Genomic DNA, 26,777 nt, shown 5'->3' with positions numbered 1-26,777 from the left:
ACTGCATTGAGTTGTTAGTTGCAGATAAGTATATGTATATGCTGCTATATAGGAAAACAAGACTTTTTCTGCCTTTTCTTACCTCCCTCCGCTCGTGACCGTCGGCAGCTCGGGTCTTCGATCCTTGTTGTCATGGTGTTAAATTTGCTGTTGGTTTTTTAGTCTATTTTTCAGATTTTTCTGGAGTAAACCCATTTTATGGTTTTAAAAGTTTTCTAAATAAATTTACACGTTGATAGTTGGATTGGTTTAGTTTATTTGAGCGTGCAAGGAAAAAGTTTGCTTACACACACTTGATTTTATACATTGAGTTCAGCATGAAAATGACGGATTGAGCCTATATTGACATTATTTGTTTTTACTTTTGAATTTGCCTTTCTCTGCCAATATAAAAACTTTGTACCAATGAAAACAGTAAGATTTAGTAATACGAATCCCATAATAAAGCTCTTGTTTAAATATAAATATTTAAATTATAAAATGTATTAGTTCACAATTCATAAATGGCAACAATGTGCCATACGAGTATTTTATTTATAACTGTTTGAAGAACAACATATGCTATCATTTTCCATGCAACGTATTAATTTTAACCTAAAGTTGCAGCAAACCGGTTTTGAATGTGTTGTGATTTTGGAAGCAGGGTTGCCAACTGGACACATTTTGTCATAAGAACACATTCCAATGTGCCAGGACACAATGACATAAAAGGGCAAAAAAGTGACACATTTATAAATTTGGTTCGTAAAAGGGCAAAAAGGACACATTTTGTAAATTAATGACATAAAACGAAATGTTTCCCAACTGGATATATATTTAGGTACAAAATGTCACTTCTCACGAAAGTGTGCTTCTCGTTTTTTTTGGAGCATCCGGGTTTTTGCCAGAGATGTTTTTAGTAAAAGATTTACTCTAAAATAAGGGATTTACATGTTTATATGAATTTCGTTCTTTCACACTAAGCCATTTTGTATAAATGTTATATATGGATTCTTTTTCGTTTTCATTATATTTGATGTTAATTGGCCGCTTTGAAAGGGGTTTACAAAGCGTCTTTTGGTCAATAATACAACTTGTAAAAAAAATAACCTCTAGTTTTTGGGATTTCAAGATGGCCACATTTTAGGTAAAAATGATGCATTTTTGGATGCTCAGGGGACATGTTCATAGACCGAAAAGTTGGCAATCCTGTTTGGAAGTCCTTGTTGTATAATTAATCTTTGGCCATGTCATGGAGACTAGTCTTTTTAGTGTTATTTCTTTTTATTTAAGTACTTTTGGTCCCATCACGGTTAAGCCATTTCTTTTTTCTTACCATTTTCTTGGATGTTTAGTAGCCTATCTATGCAACGACGATGTCCTGCAGTTTCTAATCTTAACCGTGTTCATTTCTACTTTTTTCTTAAATTAATCCTTTGGTTTCTGAGAGAAGTATCCTGCGATGTTTTTTTTTTTTTTTGCTTTTCCTTTTCTTTAAGTCGTGAGTTACAATTTAAATTTATGATTCCGAATGAAAATTAAGAAGCTAGTTGATAGGCTTTATTCTCGGATTTTTTTTCTCCGACATTATTGTCGTTCCTTTTTTTATCTCAATTTTTTTCTGTCGTATTGAGAACAAACCTACTTATCAGTTATAAGATACGGATAAAAAATGAGGAAAATTATCAGCAGGCTAAAGAACGTCGAAAGTTTGGGAATAACTTCTAATATCGTCTTCCGTGCCAAAGAAACATAAGAATAGGAAAGATTAAAGGAAAAAAAAAGTTAGAAACAGAGAAACTTGAACGGCGAAATCGAGCAAAATGGAAAAACAAAGCAAAATAAATCATACGTGGACAAGAATCATACGCAGCGCGCTAGAAAGAACGATGTGGGCACAATGTGTTTTTTTTCTTCTTCAGTCAGGCACTTTGTATTGAAGGAGTTGTCGTAGAAACTTCGAAAAGGGCTCATTCGATTGGAAATTGGAGTGGCAAGTGCCCTTTTTAAAAGTCGAAAGTGATTGGAGGGCTACTAGCCCCCCCTCCCCACGCCCATTATTCCCCCAAACACATCCAATCAAAATTTTGAGATAGCCATTTTGTTCAGCGTAATTAATTTCCCGATAGAAAATATGTTTTGAGGAGGAAACTCCCCCACAACCCTTGGGGCATGGGTTTTAAGTTATGCCCTGAGGGCATATAAGAACGATGTTGACACAATGTGCTATGAATTATTTTTTTCCTTTAGATCAGGGCACTTCATATGGAAGGGGTCGTCGTAGAAACGTCAAAAACGGCTCATTCGATTGGAAATTGAGAGTTCTAGTGCCCTTTTTAATAGTCGAAAGTGATTGAAGGGCAACTACCCCCCCCCCCACGCCCATCATTCCCTCAAACACATCCAATCAAAATTTTGAAATAGCCATTTTGTTCAGCGTAGTTGATTTCCAGATAAAAAATATGTTTATGAGGAGGAAACTCCCACACAACCCTCCGGGCAAGGGTTTTAAGTTATGCCCTGGGGCCATATAAGCTTTATATAGAAGGCGTTGTCGTAGAAACTTCAAAACAGGCTCATTCGATTGGAAATCTCGAAGGGCTAGTACCCTTTTTAATAGTCAAAAGTAATTGGAGGGCAACAACCCCCCCCCCACGCCCATCATTCCCCCAAACACTTCAATCAAAATTTTGAGATAGCCATTTTGTTCATCGTCGTTGATTTCTGGATAGAAAATATGTTTTTGAGGAGGACAGTCCCCCACAACCCTCAGGGTAAGGGTTTTAAGTTATGCCCTGGGGGCATATAAGAACGATGTTGACACAATGTGCTATGTATTATTTTTTTCCTTTAGATCAGGGCACTTCATATGGAAGGGGTCGTCGTAGAAACTTCAAAAAAGGCTCATTCGATTGGAAATTGAGAGTTCTAGTGCCCTTTTTAATAGTCGAAAGTAATTGGAGGGCAACTACCCACCCCACGCCCATGATTCCCCCAAACACATCCAATCAAAATTTTGAGATAGCCATTTTGTTCAGCGTAGTTTATTTCAAGATAGAAAATACGTTTTTGAGGAGGACACTCCCCCAAAACCCTCAGAGCCAGGGTTTTAAGTTATGCCCTGGGGACATATAAGCTTGATATAGAAGGCGTTGTCGTAGAAACTTCAAAACAGGCTTATTCGATTAGAAATCTCGAAGGGCTAGTACCCTTTTTAATAGTCGAAAGTAATTGGAGGGCAACTACCCCCCCCCCCCACGCCCATCATTCCCCCAAACACTTCAATCAAATTTTTGAGATAGCCATTTTGTTCAACGTAGTTGATTTCTGGATTGAAAATATGTTTTTGAGGAGGACAGTCCCCCACAACCCTCAGGGCAAGGGTTTTAGGTTATGCCCTGGGGGCATATAAGGTTTTTATCGAAGGTATTGTCGTAGAAACTTCAAAAAAGGCTCATTTGATTGGAAATTCAAAGGGCTAGTGCCCTTTTTAATACTCGAAAGTGATTGGAGGGCAACTAGCCCCCCCCCCTCCACGCCCACCATTTCCCGAAACACATCCAATCAAAATTTTGAGTTAGCCATGTTGTTCACCGTAGTTGATTTCCAGTTCTCAATTCCGTTTTTGAGGAGGACACTCCCCCACAACTCTCTGGGCAAGGGTTTTAAGTTATGCCCTGGGGGCATATAAGAACGATGTTGGCACAATGTACTATCTATTATTTTTTTTTTCCTTTCGAGCAGGGAACTTCATTTGGAAGGGGTCGTTGTACAAACTTCAAATGGGGTTCATTGGTTTGGAAATTGTCTTCTAGTGCACTATTTAATAGTCGAAAGTGATTGGAGGGCAACTAGCCCCCCCCCCCACGACCATCATTCCCCCAAACATATCCAATCAAAATTTTGAGATAGCCATTTTGTTCAGCGTAGTTGATTTCCAGATAGAAAATATGTTTTTGAGGACACTCCCCTACAACCCTCGGGGGAAGGATTTTAAGTTATGCCCTGGGGGCATATAAGGTTTTTCTTTACAGAAGGCGTTGTCGTAGAAAGTTCAAAACAGGCTCATTCGATTAGCAATTCGAAGGGCTAGTACCCTTTTTTATAGTCCATCATTCCCCCAAACACATCCAATCAAAATTTTGAGATAGCCATTTTATTCAGCGTAGTTGATTTCCAGATAGAAAATATATTTTTGAGGAGGACACTCCCCCACAACCCTCAGGGCAAGGGTTTTAAGTTATCCCCTGGGGGCATATAAGGTTTTTATACAAGGCGTTGTTGTAGAAACTTCAAAAAAGGCTCATTTGATTGGAAATTAAAGGACTAGTGTCCTTTTTAATAGTCGAAAGTGATTGGAGGGCAACTAGCCCCCCCCCCCACGCCCATCATTTCCCCAAACACATCCAATCAAAATTTTGAGATAGCCATTTTGTTCAGCGTAATTAATTTCCACATAGAAAATATGTTTTTGAGGAGGAAACTCCCCCACAACGCTCGGGGCAAGGGTTTAAGTTATGCCCTGGGGGCATATAAGAACGATGTTGACACAATGTACTATGAATTATTTTTTTCCTTTAGAGCAGGGCACTTCATATGGAAGGGGTCGTCATAGAAACTTCAAAAAGGGCTCATTCGATTGGAAATTGAGAGTTCTAGTGCCCTTTTTAATAGTCGAAAGTAATTGGAGAGCTACTACCCCTCCCCACGCCCAACAGTCCCCCAAACACATCCAATCAAGATTTTGAGATAGTCATTTTGTTCAGCGTAGTTGATTTCCAGAGAGAAAATATGGTTTGAGGAGGACACTCCCCCACAACCCTCAGGGCAAGGGTTTTAAGTTATGCCTTGGGGGCATATAAGGTTTTTATAGAAAGTATTGTCGTAGAAACTTCAAAAAAGGCTCATTAGATTGGAAATTCAAAGGGCTAGTGCCCTTTTTAATACTCGAAAGTGATTGGAAGGCAACTAGTCCCCCCTCCACGCCCATCATTCCTCCAAACATTATCAATCAAAATTTTGAGACACCTATTTTATGCAGCATAGTTTATTTCCAGAGAGAACATATGTTTTTGAGGAGGTGACTCCTCCACAATCCTCGGGGAATTGGTTTTAATTTATGCCCTGGGGGCATATAAGAACGATGTTGGCACAATGTACTATCTATTATTTTTTTTCCTTTAGGGCTGGGCACTTCATATGGAAGGGGTCGTCGTAGAAACTTCAAAAGGGGCTCATTCGATTGGAAATTGACTTCTAGTGCCCTATTTAATAGTCGAAAGTGATTGGAGGGAAACTAGCCCCCCCCCCCCACGACCATCATTCGCCCAAACATATCCACTCAAAATTTTGAGATAGCCATTTTGTTCAACGTAGTTGATTTCTAGATAGAAAATATGTTTTTGAGGAGGACACTCCCCCACAACCCCCAGGGGAAGGGTTTTAAGTTATGCCCTGGGGGCATATAAGGTTTTTATAGAAGGCGTTGTCGTAGAAACTTCAAAACAGGCTCATTCGATTAGAAATTCGAAGGGCTAGTACCCTTTTTAATAGTAGAAAGTGATTGGGGGGCAACAAGCCCCCCCCCCACCCACGCCCATCATTCCCCCAATCACATCCAATCAAAATTTTAAGATAGCCATTTTGTTCAGAGTAGTTGATTTCCAGATAGAAAATATATTTTTGAGGAGGACACTCCCCCACAACCCTCGGGACAAGGGTTTTAAGTTATGCCCTGGGGGCATATGAGGTTTTTATAGAAGGCGTTGTTGTAGAAACTTAAAAAAAAGGCTCATTTGATTGGAAATTAAAGGACTAGTGCCCTTTTTAATAGTCGAAAGTGATTGGAGGGCACCTAGCCCCCCCCCCCACGCCCATCGTTTCCCCAAACACATCCGGTCATAATTCTGAGATAGCCATTTTGTTCAGCGTAATTAATTTCCAGATAGAAAACATGTTTTTGAGGAGGAAACTCCCCCACAACGCTCGGGGCAAGGGTTTAAGTTATGCCCTGAGGGCATATAAGAACGATGTTGACACAATGTACTATGAATTATTTTTTTCCTTTAGAGCAGGGCACTTCATATGGAAGGGGTCGTCGTAGAAACTTAAAAAAAGGCTCATTCGATTGGAAATTGAGAGTTCTAGTGCCCTTTTTAATAGTCGAAAGTAATTGAAGAGCTACTACCCCCTTCCCCCCACGCCCATCATTCCCCCAAACACATCCAATCAAAATTTTGAGATAGTCATTTTGTTCAGCGTAATTAATTTCCACATAGAAAATATGTTTTTTAGGAGGAAACTCCCCCACAACGCTCGGGGCAAGGGTTTTAAGTTATGCCCTGGGGGCATATAAGAACGATGTTGACACAATGTACTATGAATTATTTTTTTTCCTTTAGAGCAGGGCACTTCATATGGAAGGGGTCGTCGTAGAAACTTCAAAAAAGGCTCATTCGATTGGAAATTGAGAGTTCTAGTGCCCTTTTTAATAGTCGAAAGTCATTGAAGGGCAACTACCCCCCACGCCCATCATTCCCCCAAACACATCCAATCAAGATTTTGAGATAGTCATTTTGTTCAGCGTAGTTGATTTCCAGATAGAAAATATGTTTTTGAGGAGGACACTTCCCCACAACCCTCAGGGCAAGGGTTTTAAGTTATGCCCAGGGGGCATATAAGCTTTATATTGAAGGTGTTGTCGTAGAAACTTCAAAACAGGCTCATTCGATTGGAAATTTGAAGGGATAGTACCCTTTTTAATAGTCAAAAGTAATTGGAAGGCACATAGCCCCCCCACCACGCCCATCATTCCCCCAAACACATCTAATCAAAATTTTGAGATAGCCATTTTGTTCAGCGTAGTTGATTTCTGGATAGAAAATATATTTTTGAGGAGGACACTCCCCCACAACCCTCAGGGCAAGGGTTTTAGGTTATGCCCTGGGGGCATATAAGGTTTTTATAGAAGGTATTGTCGTAGAAACTTCAAAAAAGGCTCATTAGATTGGAAATTCAAAGGGCTCGTGCCCTTTTTAATACTCGAAAGTGATTGGAAGGCAACTAGCCCCCCCCCCCTCCACGCCCATCATTTCCCCAAACACATCCAAACAAAATTTTGAGATACCCATTTTATTCAGCGTAGTTTATTTCCAGATAGAAAATATGTTTTTGAGGAGGACACTCCCCCACAACCCTCGGGGCAAGGGTTTTAAGTTATGCCCTGAGGGCATATAAGAACGAGGTTGGCACAATGTACTATCTATTATTTTTTTTCCTTTAGGGCTGGGCACTTCATATGGAAGGGGTCGTCGTAGAAACTTCAAAGGGGGCTCATTGAATTGGAAATCGAGTTCTAGTGCCCTTTTTAATAGTCGAAAGTGATTGGAGGGTAACTAGCCCCCCCCCACGCCCATCAGTCCCCCAAACACATCCAATCAAAATTTTGAGATAGCTATTTGGTTCAACATAGTTGATTTCCAGATAGAAAATATGTTTTTGAGGAGGACACTCCCCCACAACCCTCAGGGAAGGATTTTAAGTTATTTCCTGGGGGTATATAAGGTTTTTATAGAAGGCGTTGTCTTAGAAACTTCAAAACAGGCTCATTCGATTGGAAATTCGAAGGGCTAGTACCCTTTTAAATAGTAGAAAGTGATTGCAGGGCAAATAACCCCCCCACCCACCACCAAGATTACCTCACAAACATTCAATAAAAATTTTTAGATATCCATTTTTTTCAACGTTGTTGATTTCCAGATAGAAAATATGTTTTTAAGGAGAACACTCCCCCACAACCCTTAGGCCAAGGGTTTTAAGTTATGCCCTGGGGGCATATAAGGTTTTTATAGAAGGCTCTGTCGTAGAAACTTCAAAAAAAGGCTCATTCGATCGGAAATTCAATAAGCTTGTGCCTTTTTTAATAGTCGAAAGTTATTGGTAGGCAACTTGCCCCCCCCCCCCTCCACGCCCATCATCTCCTCAAACACATCCATACAAAATTTTGAGATAGCCATTTTATTCAGCGTAGTTTATTTCCAGATAGAAAATATATTTTTGAGAAGGACACTCCTCCACAGCCCTCGTGGGAAGGGTTTTAAGTTGTGCACTGAGGGCATATAAGAACGAGGTTGGCACAATGTACGATCTATTATTTTTTTTCCTTTAGAGCTGGGTACTTCATAAGGAAGGGGTCGTCGTAGAAACTTCAAAAGGGGCTCATTCGATAGGAAATTGAGTTCTAGTGCCCTTTTTAATAGTAGAAAGGAATTGGAGGGCAACTAGCCCCCCCACGCCCACCATTCCCCCAAACACATCCAATCAAAATTTTGAGATAGCCAGTTGGTTCAACGTAGTTGATTTCCAGATAGAAAATATGTTTTTGAGGAGGACAATCCCCCACAACCCTCAGGGAAGGATTTTAAGTTATTTCCTGGGGGTATATAAGGTTTTTATAGAAGGCGTTGTCTTAGAAACTTCAAAACAGGCTCATTCGATTGGAAATTCGAAGGGCTAGTACCCTTTTCAATAGTAGAAAGTGATTGGAGGGCAACTAGCCCCCCCACCCACCACCACCAATCCCCCAGACACCTCCAATAATAATTTTCAGATAGTCCTTTTATTCAGTGTAGTTGATTTCCAGATATAAAAAATGTTTTTGAGGACGACAATACCTCAGAGCCCACAAGGCAAGAGTTGTAAGTTATGCGGTAAGGGAGTATAAGATTTGTTAAGAAGGCGTTGTTGTAGAAACTTCAAAAAAGGCTCATTAGATTGGAAATTAAAGGACTAGTGTCATTTTTAATAGTCGAAAGTGATTGGAGGGCAACTAGCCCCCCCTCCCCACGTCCATCATTTCCCCAAACACATCCAATCAAAATTTTGAGATAATCTTTTTGTTCAGCGTAGTTGATCTCTAGATAGAAAATATATTTTTGAGGAGGACACTCCCCCACAGCCCTCAGGGCAAGGGTTTTAAGTTATGCCTTGTGGGTATATAAGGTTTTTAAAGAAAGTGTTGCTGTAGAAACTTCAAAAAAAAAGGCTCATTCGATTGGAAATTCAAAGGGCTAGTGCCCTTTTTAATATTCGAAAGTGATTGGAAGGCAACTACCCCCCCCCACGCCCATCATTCCCCCAAAAGTACAATCAAAAGTTTTAGATAGGAATTTCGTTCAGTGTAGTTGATTTCCACATAGAAGATGTATGTTTGAGGAGGACACTTCCCCACAACCCTCACGGTAAGGTTTCTACGTTATGTCCGGGGGCCATATAAGGTTTTTATTGAAAGCGTTGTCGTAGAAACTTCAAAAGGGCTCATTCTATTGGAAATTGAAAGGTCTAGTTCCTTTTTTAATAGTTGAAAGTGATTTGATAGCTACTAACGCCCCTCTCACGCCCACCATTTTCCAAAACACATCCAATCAAAATTTTGAGATATCCATTTTGTTCAACGTAGTTGAACTTTCTGGAAATTAGGTATTTTAGGATGATAATCCCCTCAGAGCCCGCAGTGCACGGGTTGTAAGTTATGCCCTGGGGGCATATAAGGTTTATATAGAAAGTTGTTGCATAAATCATAGGCAGCACGATCGCGCTGCCTAAGTAAAGAACGGAAACACCCGAGAACGAGACAAGAAACGGGGACTAAGTAGAGAGGAGGACACTCCCCCACAACCCTATAGGCCAGGGTTTTAAGTTATGCCCTGGGGCATTCAATTGGAAATTGGAGTGGCTTGTGCCCTTTTTAATATTCGAAAGTGATTTGAAGGCGACTAACACCCCTCTCACGCCCACCAATTCCCCAAACACATCCAATCAAAATTTTGAGATAGCCATGTTGTTTAACGTAGTTGAAATTTCTGGAAATTCGGTTTTAGAGGATGACAACCCCCCTAACAGACCTTATGGTAAAGGTTGTAATTTATGCCCTGGGGGCATATAAGGTGTTTATAGAAAGCGTTGTCGTGTCCAAAAGGGCTCATTCGATTTGAAATCGAAAGGCCTAGTGCCCATTTTAATAGTCGAAAGTGATTGGAGGGCTTGAGATTTTTATAGTAAAGATTGATGTGGGTATAATGTATTATTTTTTGTTGTTTTTGTTGTTTAGACAAGGGCACTTCGTATCGAAGGAGTTGTCGTGGGAACTTCGAAAAGGGCTCATCGCGATTGAAAATAGAAAGGGCTGATGCCCTTTTTTATAGTCAGGAGTGATTTGAGGGCAACTACCCCCCCCCTTCCACTCCCACCCTCCCACGCCCATCCTCCCCCGCCAACCCTCCCATTTCTGCTCTTAAAATTTAACCAAATCAAAATAGCGTAAGTGTATCCAAGTTATCAAAGAAAGTAAACAGATTTTTTTGCGAATGGTATCAAGTTATCCATTTCCGGTCAACTAGAGGAGGTATGAAACTAGATTAAACAGTACTATTTGTGTCCAGATTTTTAAAAAGGTGTATGTTGTTAAAAATTGCTGAAAATTTTTTCTCCAGTATACAAATAGCAGGCCAAACTATAAATTCTTTACAAACGAAAAGATTTAAAATATTATTTTCTTTTTCCCTGAAAAGACTATGTCAATATAAAACGAACAGAAATTAATTTAAAAAACTTTTTCCACAGAATAAGTTTTACAAAGAAAAGTAAAGAATTCCATTAAACAAAAAATGGGTAAAAAAATCTAATAATCTACCAAGCGTGAAACTACCAGAAATCAGCATCGATAAATAAATGAAACCCAAAACGAACAGAAATTACAATAAATAACCGAGTCAAACTCAAAACGAACAGAAATTAACATAAGTAAAACCCCTATGCCTTGTTAAGGCCAGAACAAAATTTGCACTTTACTGAAAAAATTATAAATGTTTTTACTTTTACAACTTTAATAAATCAAATAATTTTAACATTTTGATTACTAAATATCAGTATATGTATATTAAACTGGCAATGCAAGCCATATACACGACAATGACTAGCCATATAGCTAGTATTTGTCCGCGCAAAAAAATGATTGTGAAAATTATATCTTTTATTGTGAAATCCTTCGACACCAAGGTTGACTATAATGCAGGCTGTCGTTGACTGTATAACAGGTGCATCCACGTTTGGTAACCATATCCGCAAATTTTGAGCTTCGTAAGTGCTACAGGGAACCTTTACTCCCTCCTGCTGTTTCATGTTGAGAATAAATCTACATGTCTACTACTAACAACCACTAACAACTCACTGCAGCACCAGGACGCCTGAGACCAACACAGCTACGCACGCTCCTCCTCCATCCAAATATATTCAAAGCCTCCCTCTTTACTCCCTCCTAGGAAGTTCCTATTTCCTTTAAATCTTTCTTTATGACATCCTACCACCCCAGACGAGGACTACCTGGATTCCGTTTAGCCCTAGACGGATGGCCGAGAAGAACAATCTTCGGCAATCTGTCATCCTTCATCCGCAGAACGTGCCCTAGCCATCTCAACCTTTCTCTTATTATAGCCCTAGAAAGTGGGATTGAACCAAAATTTTCAGACAGTCTACTGTTTGAAATACAGTCAGTCAGCCGGGTACCCAGAAAAATCCGTAGGTCATTTATGTGGAAACACACCCAGCAAATCTTCCTCCATTTTTCGGAGTACCGATGCTTCAGAGTCATATTTGCTCACTGTAATCACAGAACCTTCCAATATTCTAATCTTAGTTTGCAGACTTATTTTTATATTCTTGCAAACTTTTTTTTAACTGTGAGACCTGAGTCTTGGCTATTCTACTTTTAACATCATCACTGCTCCCACAGTTCTTACTAATAATACTACCAAGGCAAGAGAAGTTGTTCATCTGATCTATCTTTTCGTTACCCAACGTCACCTTTACATTTTCACTTGTCCCTAGCCTTAGTGACTTAGTCTTCTTAACATTAATTTCCAAACCTATTCTAGCACCCTGATTTCGCAAAACCTCTAAAAGTTCATTCATTTTGCTCACACTTTCATCTAAGATGCTTAAATCATCAGCATAATCCGCAAGTCCAGGAGCAAGTCCATTCATCAGCAAGTCCAGGAGAGTTTTTCCTCCTCATTTGATTCTGTGGTCTCCCATTGCCTTTCCTATGCTCCTTAAGATAAAGTCCATCAAAAAGATCCATATAAAGGGGGATAGGACCCAGCCCTGCTTAACTCTTGATTTAATACAAAGCCAGCTGCTAACCTCATTTCCTACCTTAACCGCAGCAGTGTTATTCTCGTACATAGCACTAATCACTTCAATGTATTTGTATGGTATACCATACAGGGATAAGACCTTTGCTAAAGTTCTTCTATCAACAGAATCGAACGCTTGCTCATAATCTTGAAAACTGAGGATCAAAGGATTTTGACAACTCAGGCACTTCTCAATTATTAACCTAAGTCACCTTAATGTCAACTTAAAAAAAAAAAAAAAAAAAAAAAAAAAAAAAAAAAAAAAAAAAAAAACAAAGACCGCAAATGAATAAAAAGTAATAGAATTCAACGAATAATAGAGGGCGAGGATAATCGAAGTATCATAAGCTTCGTTTTCTGGCCGTTCTATATTTAAGCCGAACATAAATAGTTAATACAAAATTTGTTAGCAATAGCAGGCTGAAATAGCAGGAACTAATAGGTTCAAAAGGAAAACAAAGAACAATGCCGAAGAAATAAAACTATGCTTGAATATCCTGTACATCGTTAATTAAATTCTAACGTTGGTACAAATATATATCATTGCTTTCCCTTCAATTAAAGCACCGTTTGTTTAAGCAGAGCCATATATTTTCTTCGGAACATCAACAACTATTGATTGGTTTTAGGCTATTACTAGCAAAACAGGCATCTTCGCTGGCTTATAAGCGTATTCTTGTCTCTTATGCTGTTTTATCGCCTTTATTTACTCGATTGGGCTTGCGTCCCTCGCAAGTAAAGCCCAATTTTGCCACCCTTTGCTCACTGCGCTCACTACAGTTATGCACTCGGGCCTTTCGCCCTCGTGAATATTGTTTTTTCAGCGCAATGGAAAAAATGTAATTACAAACGAAAACACACACACGCCTGACTTTACGTTTATAGATATGGTTGGTTCCAATTACAAGCTGTAGTGTTTGCAACAATGAAGAACCTTTAGCTGTGCAATGAACTGTGACACAAAACTAAAAATGACTGTTGGGTGAAAGCTATGATTTGTAATAACTTTCAGAAGTACTTTTAGGGCTAGGTAAAGGCTGAAGCGTAAGGCTGCACTAGGAAAATATTATTCATAAAGGTTACTTGAATTAATATTTGGATCCTTTAAAGTGAACCTTTATCCCTTAGGAAACCCCCTCCCCCTATGAAACTTATTATAGCTTTCTTCTTCTTCTATGACTCAGAAGTTATGAGTTATGAATGTAATTGTTCTTTGTAGTTTAAGGAGTAAAATTTGGTCGATTTTGGAAGCAACTTACCAACACTCCAGAAACTTAGCATTCTTTGTGACTATATACAAGACAATTACCAAATTGTTGCGGTTCTTGGCTGGTGAAAAAGAAAAGAGACATTCGTTTGTTGCTGCCTTTATTGGGGGTTACTTAGTTTTTGGTGAGAATAACCGAATTAATCAACAGGTATGTGTGACGAAGTAAAGTTCGACTTACCTTTTAGGCTATGGTAAACTGAGTTTAAATTAAGCCATAAAGCTCTTTTTTTTTACAGTTTCCTATGTTCCATTCTTCGCAATTACATAGAACTGATTGTTGCTCAAGGGAAAGGGAAAACTTTTAAGTGATTTGAAGCTGAATATCGTATCTCTGTCTTTTAGATTGTTTAACGCACGTGATGGGCTCAGAACTTTGTAATTTCATATAAAAGCATTCTCCGCACTGAAAAAATCTACCTGGCGGATGGTAGGGTACATTTTAGAAAGACCTGGCATAGTCTCTTGGTTGTGTATTTAGAGTGACCTACTTGCTTGTGACAGTTCGTTTGATTCAAGGGTAGACCTGTATTAATTACATTTTTGTGATGTTTTTTCTAAGATAAAATTATTTTTAAGATAAGATAATTTAATTTGACAAAAAATACAGAACATATTTGTTGCACCTGCTAAGAATACCCCTAAGGGCTTGTTGGCAGCAGGAGGGAGTCTTCTATCCTAGATATTCTAAAAATTCTTTTGCAAGGAAAAATCTTTTGGCTGTGGCCTTGAAGGTTACCAGATGACTTACATTTCGTAATTATTTTTCATTGGCAGATAGCAAAATTTTTTATTACAAAAGAAGGTCTAGTCGTTTTTCTAAATTGATGTACTAGATTAGATGCTCCTCCTATATCATGACTATGGAGATCCCTATTAATGGAAAAAAAAATTCGAAAGAAGAGGGAAGTAAATTATTAAGAAATTTATATGTGAAAATACTAACTTGATGATCTCTAGTTTTTGAAATATCAAGAAGTTGATTCTGAATGTAACATTCATTAATATTTTGAGCAATGAATATTTTATGTGACAAAATCTTATCAGCTTTATTTTGAATTTTGTTATAACATGACACAAAATTACTTGCTCACATAGAGCAACCATAGGAAATATATTGGTAAAAAATAGCAAAACAAAGTAATCTAAGAATTTTCTTTCTAACTAAGTTTTTAACCCGGCGAAGTAAACCCAGAGATCTTGACAATTTTGAAGGTTTAATAGCAGAGTGTGTTTTCCACGATAGATTTCTATCAGTCATAAAATCCAAATAATTTGTAACTCTTACTCTTTTCATTTGATTACCATTTACTAGTAATGTTGAATTAGTTTCAATTCCAGATGTCTGAGAAAATAAAATATAATTAGTTTTGGTATAATTTAATGTCAAAAGTTTAAAATATGCCCACTCAATAAGCTCGATCAATGCCTTTCTGATTTAACAAAAAGTAAATTAACTGATGGCCGAAGAACATTCTAAGCAGTATTTAAATTATAATTAAATCAAGTGTATTAAATAAAAACAAAAGAAAATTTTTCTGAATATCAATTAAGTTGTTGGTTTGCTACAAGGAAGTAGTTGGGCTCATATTACCTGAGATTTAGCTATTAAGACCCTTGTGAATAAATATAGTTTTTTGGGTAAATGTCGCTTCAGTTTTTAACTTAAGACCTATAGTCAAAGTTAAAGTTAACTTTTCCTTTAGGAAAAGTTAAAGTACACTAAATTCATCTAACTCTGAATTGGAAAATTTACATTCCATATTTTGATCTTGGATGGTCTACCGGTTGGATGCCATACTTTACTAATTGTGTTTCTACTGAAATCTCTATTCGTTAGTTTGTTTTTAATACAAATAAAATTAAAGCGAACCAGGTTAAACCTGGCTAATTAAAGCGAAACGAAAATATATAATAACATGTAAAATTCTTTAGCAGAACAGTAAATATAAACAAGTAAAGCCTTTATTCAAAAATAATAATAAAAGTTTGAATATTTCGACTTAACATCCAGAAATCTTTATCTACGGGAAAAAAGGGAAGTTAAAAAAAAACCACTATGTAAGCCTATAAACAGAATAAAAATGAAAAAGAACTCACTTATAAACAATGTCCAAAATGCGTAATCAGAAATACTATGCAACGGGGCAAAGATGTCCGTTGTCTTGTATGTCAAGTATCGGTCTATCAAAAAAGATCTTCTAGTCATTTTGGATTTAAAAGCAATTCTTATATTGATTAGGTTCAGAGGTCCCTCTACCCTTGATGTGGTTCTCAGCAACGGCAGCGATTGTTTTATTTTTGCGCTATTGTGAGAAGCTTTTTGTACTTCTGAGTGGATCGCCTGATCCTATTGATTTTCTGCTGACTTCGTCACCAATTGCTAAGCGTGCATAATAGAGTTAATAGGCGATAGTAAAAGTCTATTTTTGAGCAATGTCTTGATGTTTGATTACGCCAAAAATTGTCTTTTTTAGCTGCAATAGAACGGGGAAGTTCGTATAAATCCGTTGTAAAATGGAACAGGTCACCATGCTTTGCTTTGCCTTGTGGGTTTTTAAGACTAGCGAATGATTTTAAAAAGTAGAAGGGGGTGAATCACTACCAATGATTTTACATATCTCTGCCTTATCCACATAGGCCATCAACCATTAGGTTTCAATAAGTTTGCGTGGCTTTTCGATCTCAGGTTCTAGATCCCCAAGAAGGCATGAGAAACAGCCTGTCTTAAAACAAGGACTATGGCTAGAGGAGAAATAGAAAGCATTGATAGAAAAATGATCTTACATCATGGTTCTTTGCTAAACAAATACAGAACCTTTGTTTCTATGTTCTACGCATAAAAAGTTCACCTGTTGAACAGCTTTTCTAAACAATTGACTCGTCTACTTCGAACTTTGAATTCCCGCAAAACCATACGCTTTTCATGCAAATATTTTTCTTTGGTGCAGTCTCAATAATAATTTCAATTTGAAAAGCACTTATGTCATGTATTACCTGCTAAGTACATATTTTAAGTGACTTATATTGAAAAAGCCCAAAATGTTTCATATAAAGTGTCATTTTCATAGAGTGCCATAATTTGGCCCAAAAGTATGGAAGGTGTCACATACCTCAAAGAGTGTAAAATGACATCAAACATAGGCAATGATGCTTTGTATACCCCCTTCAAGAGGTCCAGGATAGAGTGTGGGTGCCAAACTAAGGCCTTTTGTTGTTCCTCCGAAGCATTTGCATCATCGACCTCTAAGTGCATCAACATCGGGCAAAAATCAGGGAAAACCCTCAGTCACTTAAGGAGTCTCTTGACGCTGCAATAATTTCAGTATTTGGCGAGTAAATTTATTACCCTATTGCAGAATAATTTTGAAAAATGATTTCTACTATAGCTGTGCGACGAGAATAATTCGACGCAACATTGATCTAATGACATCTTTACCAGGATACGATTAGGGGGGCAGATTTGAGGAACAGTTCCGTCCGACGACCAGTTGGCATGTGAAATTAGAGTAGAACCCTATCAGGAGGTACAGAACGAACACCGTGCTGCCATCTACAATTTAGTTTAATGCTGACGGGACATAATTTATTCAAGGATTATCGATCGAGTCTAATGGGGGTCAAGGTCAATCGATCTGTTGTTGTTGTTGTTTGGCCACGTGTAATGGCATGAGGAGTGATTTACATAATCGATGGGGGAATTATTGATTCACGTGCGTGGGGAATTATGAAACAATATGGTCATAGAGTCCCTAGGGAGAAAGATTACGTAATCGCTCAATGACTTCTTTTTCCAAGATCGATTTATTTGTTGTTTCTATGTGTAATAACTCGGGGGGCGAAGGTTACACATGCGCATTGAATTCTAACGAGAACAATGTTATTGATCTATGACTCGAGGGGGAAATGAATTTCCGAGAACTTGATTTGCGTAATCGATCGCGAATGTCATGGTGTCCAGAAATAGAATTTGTTGTTGTTGTAAGTGCACGCTCTCAGCGAATGTTATGATCCAGAAATAGTATTTGTTGTTGTTTTGGTCATGTACATGCTCGAGGCGAATGTCATGGTGTCCAGAAATAGCATTTGTTTTTGTTGCTCTCACCAATGTTATGACTTTCCCGGAAACAGTTAGATCACATGTTTCCTTCTCAGCCAATCAGCGTGTCGGATACATCCTCCTTCTCAGCTAATCAGAGGCCTGGTTACATATGATTTCCCCGTTACATAACAATTCACCATTGAGATTTCGTATATAAATGGCATGCAATGTGATTAAATTATCAGAAAATATTTTGACGCTGTGTAAACAACAATGGATAATATTGATGAATTAGAAGCCGTGGCAACTTCAATTTACCATGTAATTAAATTTTTTTTTTTTTCAAACGAATTTTCCTTGGTCCTCGTCTCGTTTATTCAGCTAAAACGTAAATATTTTCCTTTCCCCCAACCCCCCCCCCCCCACATACAATACAAACATCACTTTACAATCTTTATACTCACTAGGAAAACATAAAATATATTCTTTTTACCCTAACCTCATCCCCCATTGTTTTACAATCAAATTCTCGCAAAAAGAAATAATTTTCTTTTCGTTAAAGTTTGACTTTTCTCTATTGTGATTTAGTGTCTACTGACTTCTGTCAATTTTTAATGTAAATACCGTTCTGTTTTGACACAAGGCTCTCCGGTGCGAGGCATATAATTAGCTCTGACCCTTTTTAGAGCATTTCCTGCTCATTAGCAGTTTAGTTTCCAAAGATTTCACAGATTCAAAAGGACACGACTAAAAACATGTTTTTATTTATTGGATAACTGAAAAAGAATCATAGCTCAGATCAATGCTTCGATGTTTGACTAAATATACACATTTTCAACGTTTAGTATTAGGAGGGGGGATTTTCTTCAAACAAATTAGACCGGCTTTTGAACGGCTCTGTGAGCTGTAATTCTCAGATTCAAAAGGATGCGATATCATTCGCTGTGGGGAGGGGGTATTGTCCCATGTCTGTTCTCAGGGGTTATTTTCCGTGGGGTTGATTTTCCGGGGGCTGTTTTTTCTGGGGGGGGGGTAAATACCAGCTATCGTAAAAGGATATGGAAAGATAAAAAATAGCGTTAATACTTTAAATGCATCACACAAGGCATACTCAATACAGATTAAAACCAGAAAAGAACAGAAATGCCTAAAAATAAGAAACTAGGCTGACTTATATAGGCCGGCTTTTGAACGGCTCAGTGAGCTGTAATTCTCAGATTCAAATGGATGCGTTATCTTTCGGGGTGGGGAGGGGGTATTTTTCCATGTCTTTTCTCAGGGTTTATTTTCCTCGGGGTGTTTTTTCTGGGGGTAGGGTAAATACCAGCTATCGTAAAAGGATATGGAAAGATAAAAAATAGCGTTAATACTTTAAATGCGTCAAACAAGACATGCTCAATACAGATTAAAACCAGAAAAGAACAGAAATACCTAAAAATAAGAAACTAGGCTGACTTATATAGGCCGGCTTTTGAACGGCTCAGTGAGCTGTAATTCTCAGATTCAAAAGGATGCGATATCTTTCGCTGTGGGGGGGGGGGGTATTTTTACATGTATTTTATAAGGGGTTATTTTAGGTGTGGGTTATTTTCCGTGGGCTGTTTTTTATGGGGGTAGGGTAAATACCAGATATCGTAAAAGGATATGGAAAGATAAAAAATAGCGTTAATACTTTAAATACGTCAAACAACGCATGCTCAATACAGATTAAAACCAGAAAAGAACAGAAATGCCTAAAAATAAGAAACTAGGCTGACTTATATAGCCCGGCTTTTGAATGGTTCAGTGAGCTGTAATTCTCAGATTCAAAAAAGGATGCAATTAGTATATTTCACGAAATTTTTTACGTTGTGCTTTCTTAGTGATAAACTATACAGAATTATATGGATGAGGGTACTAACTTTCTTTCCGTGAAAAGGGGGCAAATTATTTTGATACTAATTTTTTCTCTTCTTTTTAAGGCCAATTATGAAGAATGTATGGCACCGCCACCCGCTAAGAAAGCCAGAGATGACAAGACAGCCCCATCAGTGCCAGCCCCAATGCATCCTGGGTTTAAGTTAAAGAGAGAGTGGATGGCTTCTTATAATATGGTGAACCCTGCCGAAGCTATGCAAGATCGTGAAATAGCCAGCCCAGTCGCACAAGAATATAGCGACGTCGCCCCGTCCACCCTCCAGCATGCACGACCTGGTCCTTCGGGTGCCCAAGTGCAGCCGGGATATGCAAATGTAAGTATTTTTTCCTACCTTTCTATTTATTCATTTTTCAGTCCTTTTCAATCCCAATATAAACTTATCTCTGTGAGATATTAAGCCCTCGCCCCAAACCATTGTTTTAAATTTATCTCCCTCTGAGATATCTAAATGTAATTTTTTACAATGAAACCACTCTTTTCTCTTCTCCCCCCTCCCTCGGAGATATCTAAATGTAATTTTTGCAAAGAAACCGCTCTTTTCTAATCTTTGCTATCGCTTCGATATCTCATAAGCGAATATTTTTAGGTAATTTCTATTAATAATCACTGCCTTTGAAACTCAAAATGCTATTTTTTCTAATCTTTGATATTTTCTCTGTTACTATTTCTTCGCCGTTATCGCATAAGCGAATATTTTTCATGGGTAATTTCAATTAATGCTCACCATTTGAAACTCAAAATCCCCTATTTTTCACAATTGATTATCACATAGTTTCAAGAGAATGAACTGAGTGAGATTATTCACATTTATCTATTTGTCACATATGGATCCCCTAATTTGCGCTAGGGTATTTTAAAATAACTTTCAATCTTACAAAGCCTTGCCAATATTTTAGTGATGTGGAAACATTGTTGAATTAGAATTAACGGTTCTCGAATTTAATTGTACTGTTTCCCAGAGAATACGCATGGAAACAGAATAGTCACGCGATTAAAAATAATCTAGGCTCATTTGGAGTAATAGACAACCTGTACGGGGAGTAGGCGAAACGACTTATGCCGCCTAACAATACGGTTTTTTGGGGCATTAGGTAAACGGCTGGGAGCAGCGGAGCCCGGAATGCGCCGATGGGTCCGGGGAGTGCTGTGGGGGCATGGTTAGGGAAGTGCCGGGGGGATGCGCCACGGGTCAGGGAAGTGCCACAGGGATGCGCCACGGCCCCGAGAAGCATCGCGGGAAGCGATGCGGGGGCCCGAAAAGCGCCATCGGGATGCGTGGTGGCTCCAAAAAGCGCCATGGTTGGTCCGGGACGCACTGTGGGACACGATGAGGGGGGCGCGTGGGGGGGAGCGCCAAAAAAATACCAATTGAAAACTTTGAAAGTAAACGACAACCTTGTTGCCGAATATGTCATACCTTAGAATGTCTTAATACTAATTAGCAGAATGCTAATAATAACAAAGTGTACAAAATTAAAAAACAGTAGTAATTTTTTTAGCTCTGAAAAGAAACTATTTTTCATTTATAGGTTGTCATGGTTCCATACTCCCCATCTCCCCCCTGCTGGTCAGTTGGAGAAGGAGAGGAAGATGCACATGTGGAGCTCCCCAACAATTCACTATGGGATGATTTACATCAAATTCCAGATAATATTGATGAGTTTCTAGATGATTTTTTAACTAATTTATATAATAGCATAGTTGCATTGGGGGACTTACCTTTGCTACTTCAAAACACATTCAAAATTTTCTATGTTTTTCCCGGGGATTAACCCGGGAACCCACAAACCTCCGAACCCAAAACGACTCCACTTCGAACACCTGAAGTGGAGCATTCGCCAGTTATTGTTGAACAGCTTGGGGGAGGGGGTAATATACAAGAGGGGGAGGGGGGGTACAACTCTCCCAGACTTTCAGCTGTCCAACAGAATTTTAAATAATATAGTTGTTTTCACTGCAATGTTTGGTGACCCTTTTAATTCGTTTTTTTGTGGTAATTTTGTCTTTGATCCTATAAAAATTGTACACAACTATGTATACAAAGGTAGTGCGCGTTTGGAGAACCGACTTCAATTGGGGGGGCGGAGGGATTCAATGAATTTTTCTCTTTTTCTAAAGGTTTTTTATTTACCTGAGTTAAAAAGCGAAGTTTACTATCATTATGTACAGTACGAGCTGCGGTGGGTTTATCAGAATTTGTACAATTGTGAGGGTGCTTTTATAGATTGGGTTGATCAAATTATAACACCATTCGAGAACTATAATGAAAATGGTATTGGATCTCAAGTTCTGTGTGTGGAACAATTAAGCATACATATATGTAAAAATAAGACAGATGTGATACTCAGAGGGGGGGCAGGGTCGGAGAGGGCAGTAGTTTTAAATAATAATACAGATCTAGAGGGTTGTAAAGGTGTCCAGCGGATTTATTTTGAAACAGATCAAAAGTGTTTCAGATATTCTTTCCTCATATCAGCATTCGAGCCTCTAGCTCAGGACGCTACCAAGAAGAATTTAGACAATTGGGCTGTACATGGGAAGGAAGGGCCCGATTTCCCAGTTGTAGATTTTTCTTGCCTAGAAGGAAAATACCCAATGACGCTAAGATCTATTGACATGATTGAAAGGGCTAATGCCCATTTGAATATTGGCGTTACCGTGGTACAATATGAAACAGAATTTGAAGATGGGACTCGCTCTGAAAAGAAAGGGGTGGTTTTCCCCGTAAGGGGCCCGTCAGTTGATTTGGTTAAACACTGGGTTTGGATGTTATACACGCCACCTAGTCAACCGAACACAATCGGTAATTTTAATCCTATCACTGACATCAGTAGAGTTCTGGGGGAGGGTAAGACTAGGGGGATACGTTTCTACTGTCCAACATGCCTCTCTAGATAATGGACTGAACTAAAGTTACAAAATCATATAAAGCATTTTAGCAGCCATGGCTACCAGACAGTGGAAACGGTTTCAGGGGAGAGGGCAATTTCTAAGCTTTAAAAATGTCCAGAACACCCTCTTCCAGTGCAACACAAGATCTGTAGATTGTGAAGTTAAGCTAGTGGAGGTGAATGACCAACAATTCTCGAACCGAATCAATGAACACCTGACCAATTCAATTTCCTACGTCCACGCACAAAGAGATAATTCTAACAACATGCAGTTGGTAGAAATAGTTGTAACATTGGATGAGGGGGAGTGCATGTACAAGGCATTGACTAAACTGATTGGCACGGCTAATGGTGCTATTTCTCGTGTGAGAAATACCCATTATCCACTGGTGCTGTCTGCAGAGGATCGTCTCGCTATTAAAAATCAAAAAATCGGTTGGGTTTGTTTGGGGGAGTGTGCAGAGGTGGAGACGGGGACGACCGGGACCCGGGGGGGGAGGGTGACAGTTAGAGATTATGACGCTTTGGGGAAGGCCAGAGCCTCGGGGGGAAGTAAGTTTAGAGGGGTTGCGCATCAATCGTGTAATTTAAATGTTAGCCAGCAGTTTTTTATCCCTTTTTTTATTCATAATTCCAATTATTATTTAAAATTTATTTTACCGGCACTGGCACGTATGCATAGGGAGGGAGGGGGAGTAGATTGTCCATGGGTAAATAGTTCATTTACCTACAACATAATTCCCAAATAAGCCGAGAAGTTATTGCTTCTCGAACTGAAATGGCAGGCAGTGGATAATGGGCATACGTGTTTGAATAAAATCAGGTTTTTAGATTCCTTTAGTTTTTTCCCCAAGGCATTGAGTCAATTGATTCAAGTGCAAAAAAGGCGACAATTTTGATAGCTTTCCCTTGCTTAAACAGCACTTTCCAGACAGTGAAATGTATGACCTGTTGACCTGCAAAGGTATATATGCATACCATTATTACTGTTCTGGCGAACGCTTAAGTGAGGGTAAACTACCTCCAATTGAGGCTTTTTACAAGTCACTGACCAACAGTGAATGCACAGCCGAGGAGTATGAGTTTGCCAAGAAGGTGTGGTCCAAGGGGGATTGTAAAAATGGGTGGGATTATTGTAGACTGTACTTGGCCAGTGACGTTCTAACTCTGTTGGATATAATCTCTAAGAACACAGACCAAATCTATTCAGAGTTCGGGTTAGATATAGGCTACTATTATTCTACACCCTATTTAGTGATGGATTTAATTTTAAAAATTAGCAGGGAGGAAATAGGTATAATCACCAACGTAGATCAGCACCTTTTTGTAGAGCGTTCAATGAGGGGAGGGTATGTTTTTCATGGGAACCGCGTCTTATCAACCGATCCGAGCGGACAAAGCACCGGTCCAAAGTCAAATGCAGTGTTCTTGTACATGAACTCATTGTACCCCTCGGCAATGTCACACTACTCTTTGCCATGTGGGAACTATCAATGGCTTGAGAATCCTTTTGAGTTCCCCTACATTACCACCTTCAAGGACAATGGGCCACAAGGATGGTTCTTTGAAGTTGACGGTCACATTCCGCTGGCGCTTCACGACTCAGTCAAAGATTTTGTCTTTCCCTGTATCAATCGACCGGTGAGCAGGGACTCTCTGAGCCCCTACAATCATTCATTGGTTGAGGATAAGGGGATGCATTGGACCCCCTCCAAACAGAAACTGATTGCTGATTTGGACCCTAAGGAGAATATCGTTGTTCACCATGTGCTTTTGCACTGTATGGTGAGCAACGGTTTCAAGATCACTAAAATACATAGGGTCATACAGTTCAATCAGCGACCATACTTGAAAACGTTTATCGATACCTTTGTCGATGAACGCTCTAAGGCAAATTCAAAGGTGGAGAAGGAAATGTATAAGCTCATTCTAAATTCAGCGTTTGGCAAAATGTGCGAAAGCATACGTAACAGATCTCGCTGTGATGTCGTGACTGACCCTCTAGAGTGTGCACGACTTATTGCCGACCCCAATTGTACATCGTTCACGAGCATAGATGCTGGCATGGTTCTTCTACACAGGAAAAAGCGAAATGTAGTACTGAACAAGAATATTGCAGGCGGCAGTTCAGTACTGGAAATTTCAAAGAAGCTCATGTTGTCGTTCTTTTACAATGTGTGCAAAGTGCAATGGCCACGGGAGGGGGAGGTTCAAGTTTATTATGGTGATACAGATTATCTGATGTTAAAGGTAAATGGGAGTGAAGATTTATTGGGTGATTTGCAAAATGGGGAACACATCAGCTCGCGGATGGATTTCACCAACTGGAATCCATCACTCTACCCCGAGCTGGTGAAACGTCAAGCCCCCAACCAACTATTAATGTTAAAATCAGAGACGGGGAGTGATTTGATATCCAGGGGGGTGTTCCTGGGTCCCATAGTCTAGTGAGTTGAAACACATAGTAAGGAAGAAAAGAAGGCATTTAAAGGGGTGCCTACACACTTTTTTAGGAGCAAATTTAACATGAGTGTGTACGGGGACTATGTAGAAAGTAGCCTAGTGCCAAGAACACAAGTACTTGTAATTCGCTCTCTACAATATAGACATTATGCTGTGAGAGTGGAAAAAAATGCAATGTCATGTATATCCGACAAGGTGTATGTGCTCGAGAATGGTGTGATTGTCCTACCCCACGGCCACTATCGTATTTCAGACCGAGTTGAATGCGTAGACTATCGCAATCAACTTGTTCTGGATAAATTAACCTAATCTGGATAACCATCACCACCCCTCAACCATTAATAAATTAACCTAACTGAATTGTTCATCTAACCCAAGCACTAATCACCACCACCATCACCACTAACCCAACCACTAACCTGTAGCAGCCGCAGTGATGACAACTATTCTTTTTCACCCCGCGGCCCCCGGGGGGGAGGGGGGGGGTCCCTTCCCGCGGCCGCCCAGGGGGGGGGGGGCCTGCCCATGGCCGTCGAGCCCGCACTCCCGTGGCCCGGGGGGGGGACCCCACCATTAAATTCAGCCTGTTCAACGGTGCGATTAGCAATTCTCCTGAGTGTGTGTCTCTATTTTCTGTTGTACAAAAATTTTTATTGTATAGAAAAGTGTTTAAGTTGACAAAAAGTGTTGTATAGAAAAATGTTGTTGATGATTGACAAAAAGTTTTTTTTTTTATTGTACAAAAAGTATTGTATAGAAAAGTGTTTTTAAAGACAATAAGTGCTTATTTATAAATTGTTATCATTGCCCTATGTTCATGTTGAACAAATAGAGTTTTCATTTTTAACACCGGAGAAATTTTGTCAACTGTTCTTGTTGAACAAGTGTTATTATTTTTATCGTTGTTCATGTTGACTGCAAATATTTGTTTTGATGCGGTGTCGAAATAAATGCTGCCATGAAATATTGTTTTTGTTGTTCTTGAATAGATAGATCTATGGGGGAAATTATTGCTACTTATTCATTGAGCACATATGATTTACAGTTAGTTGTAGTTCGACTGTTGTCCCCAGCATGTATCAATTTAAAACACCCTTCCGATCGGGTATGTGTGGACCCTCACGGTCGTGGAAAACAACACTTTTAGCTAGAATAATTCAAAATTTTGGTAAAAAGTTTTTGGCGAAAAAGAAAATAATCTACTTTTGCTCTAGTCTCTGGCAGGAGTCATAGGATAAAATAAAAGTTCTTGCCACATGCACACCAGTACAATTCATACGAGCACTTGATGTTTTCAAAAGTATTGAATCAAACTCGTGGTTGATTATTGATTATTTGGCTGAATCCATTGAACAGTTATCACAGGAAATGCTACAACTGTTCACCGTTTGCTCCCATCATGAACACAGTTCCGTTACCCTAGTTATAAACAATCACTTTCATCAGAGCAAATGTATGCTAACCCTTGCATTGAATTGCACCATTTATATTATCTCTCGAGTCGTCAGTGATTCTAGCTCGCTCAAAACTCTCAATAAACAGATATATCCCCGCGCCCCTCCATTTATATTGTCGGCATACACTCAGGCGACTATCAAGCCCTACGGTTAAATTTTATTGGATCTTAATCAGAGCACGCCCGAGGATCTACGTGTAGTCACCGACATTTTCAACAATGAAATTACAGTATATCTTCCGGTGAACAGTAGACAAGACTATTAGTCGTCATTATGACACTGAAGAAACTACAAGAACAACGGCATCTGTTTTCCGTTTTAAGCACTTCAAAACCATTGCTTAGGAAGACTATACTCAAACATGGGGTTGACAATGATTTCATTAATCTAATATCAGAACTTTGTTTAAATTTAACTGAGGGCAATGTTCAACTGACAGATGTTTTTAGAAAACATACAAATCAACATCTTTCCACATTCCGCGCCTGGTATTTTAAAAACAAGGTACAAAAATTTAAAAGAAAACGGCTCCTTCAGGCTGGGGGTAGCTTTTTCACAATTTTACTACC

General features: G+C 39.0%; 1 protein-coding gene across 1 annotated transcript in view; it reads left to right on the top strand.

The window, feature by feature from the left end:
* LOC148946785 (peroxisomal membrane protein 4-like) overlaps positions 1-26,777 on the top strand; it is an 87,904-nt gene that overhangs the window by 48,574 nt on the left and 12,553 nt on the right. Inside the window, exon 4 of the mRNA XM_089097143.1 lies at positions 13,390-13,588. Coding sequence (XP_088953269.1) covers positions 13,390-13,588 — 199 coding nt within the window. The remainder of the gene's footprint in view (positions 1-13,389; positions 13,589-26,777) is intronic.

Source organism: Artemia sp. Qi Xiang Cuo, chromosome 11 (genome assembly GCF_049724085.1).
Source record: "Artemia sp. Qi Xiang Cuo chromosome 11, ASM4972408v1, whole genome shotgun sequence".
Taxonomy (NCBI): domain Eukaryota; kingdom Metazoa; phylum Arthropoda; class Branchiopoda; order Anostraca; family Artemiidae; genus Artemia; species Artemia sp. Qi Xiang Cuo.
This window is presented reverse-complemented; position numbering and strand designations above follow the sequence as displayed.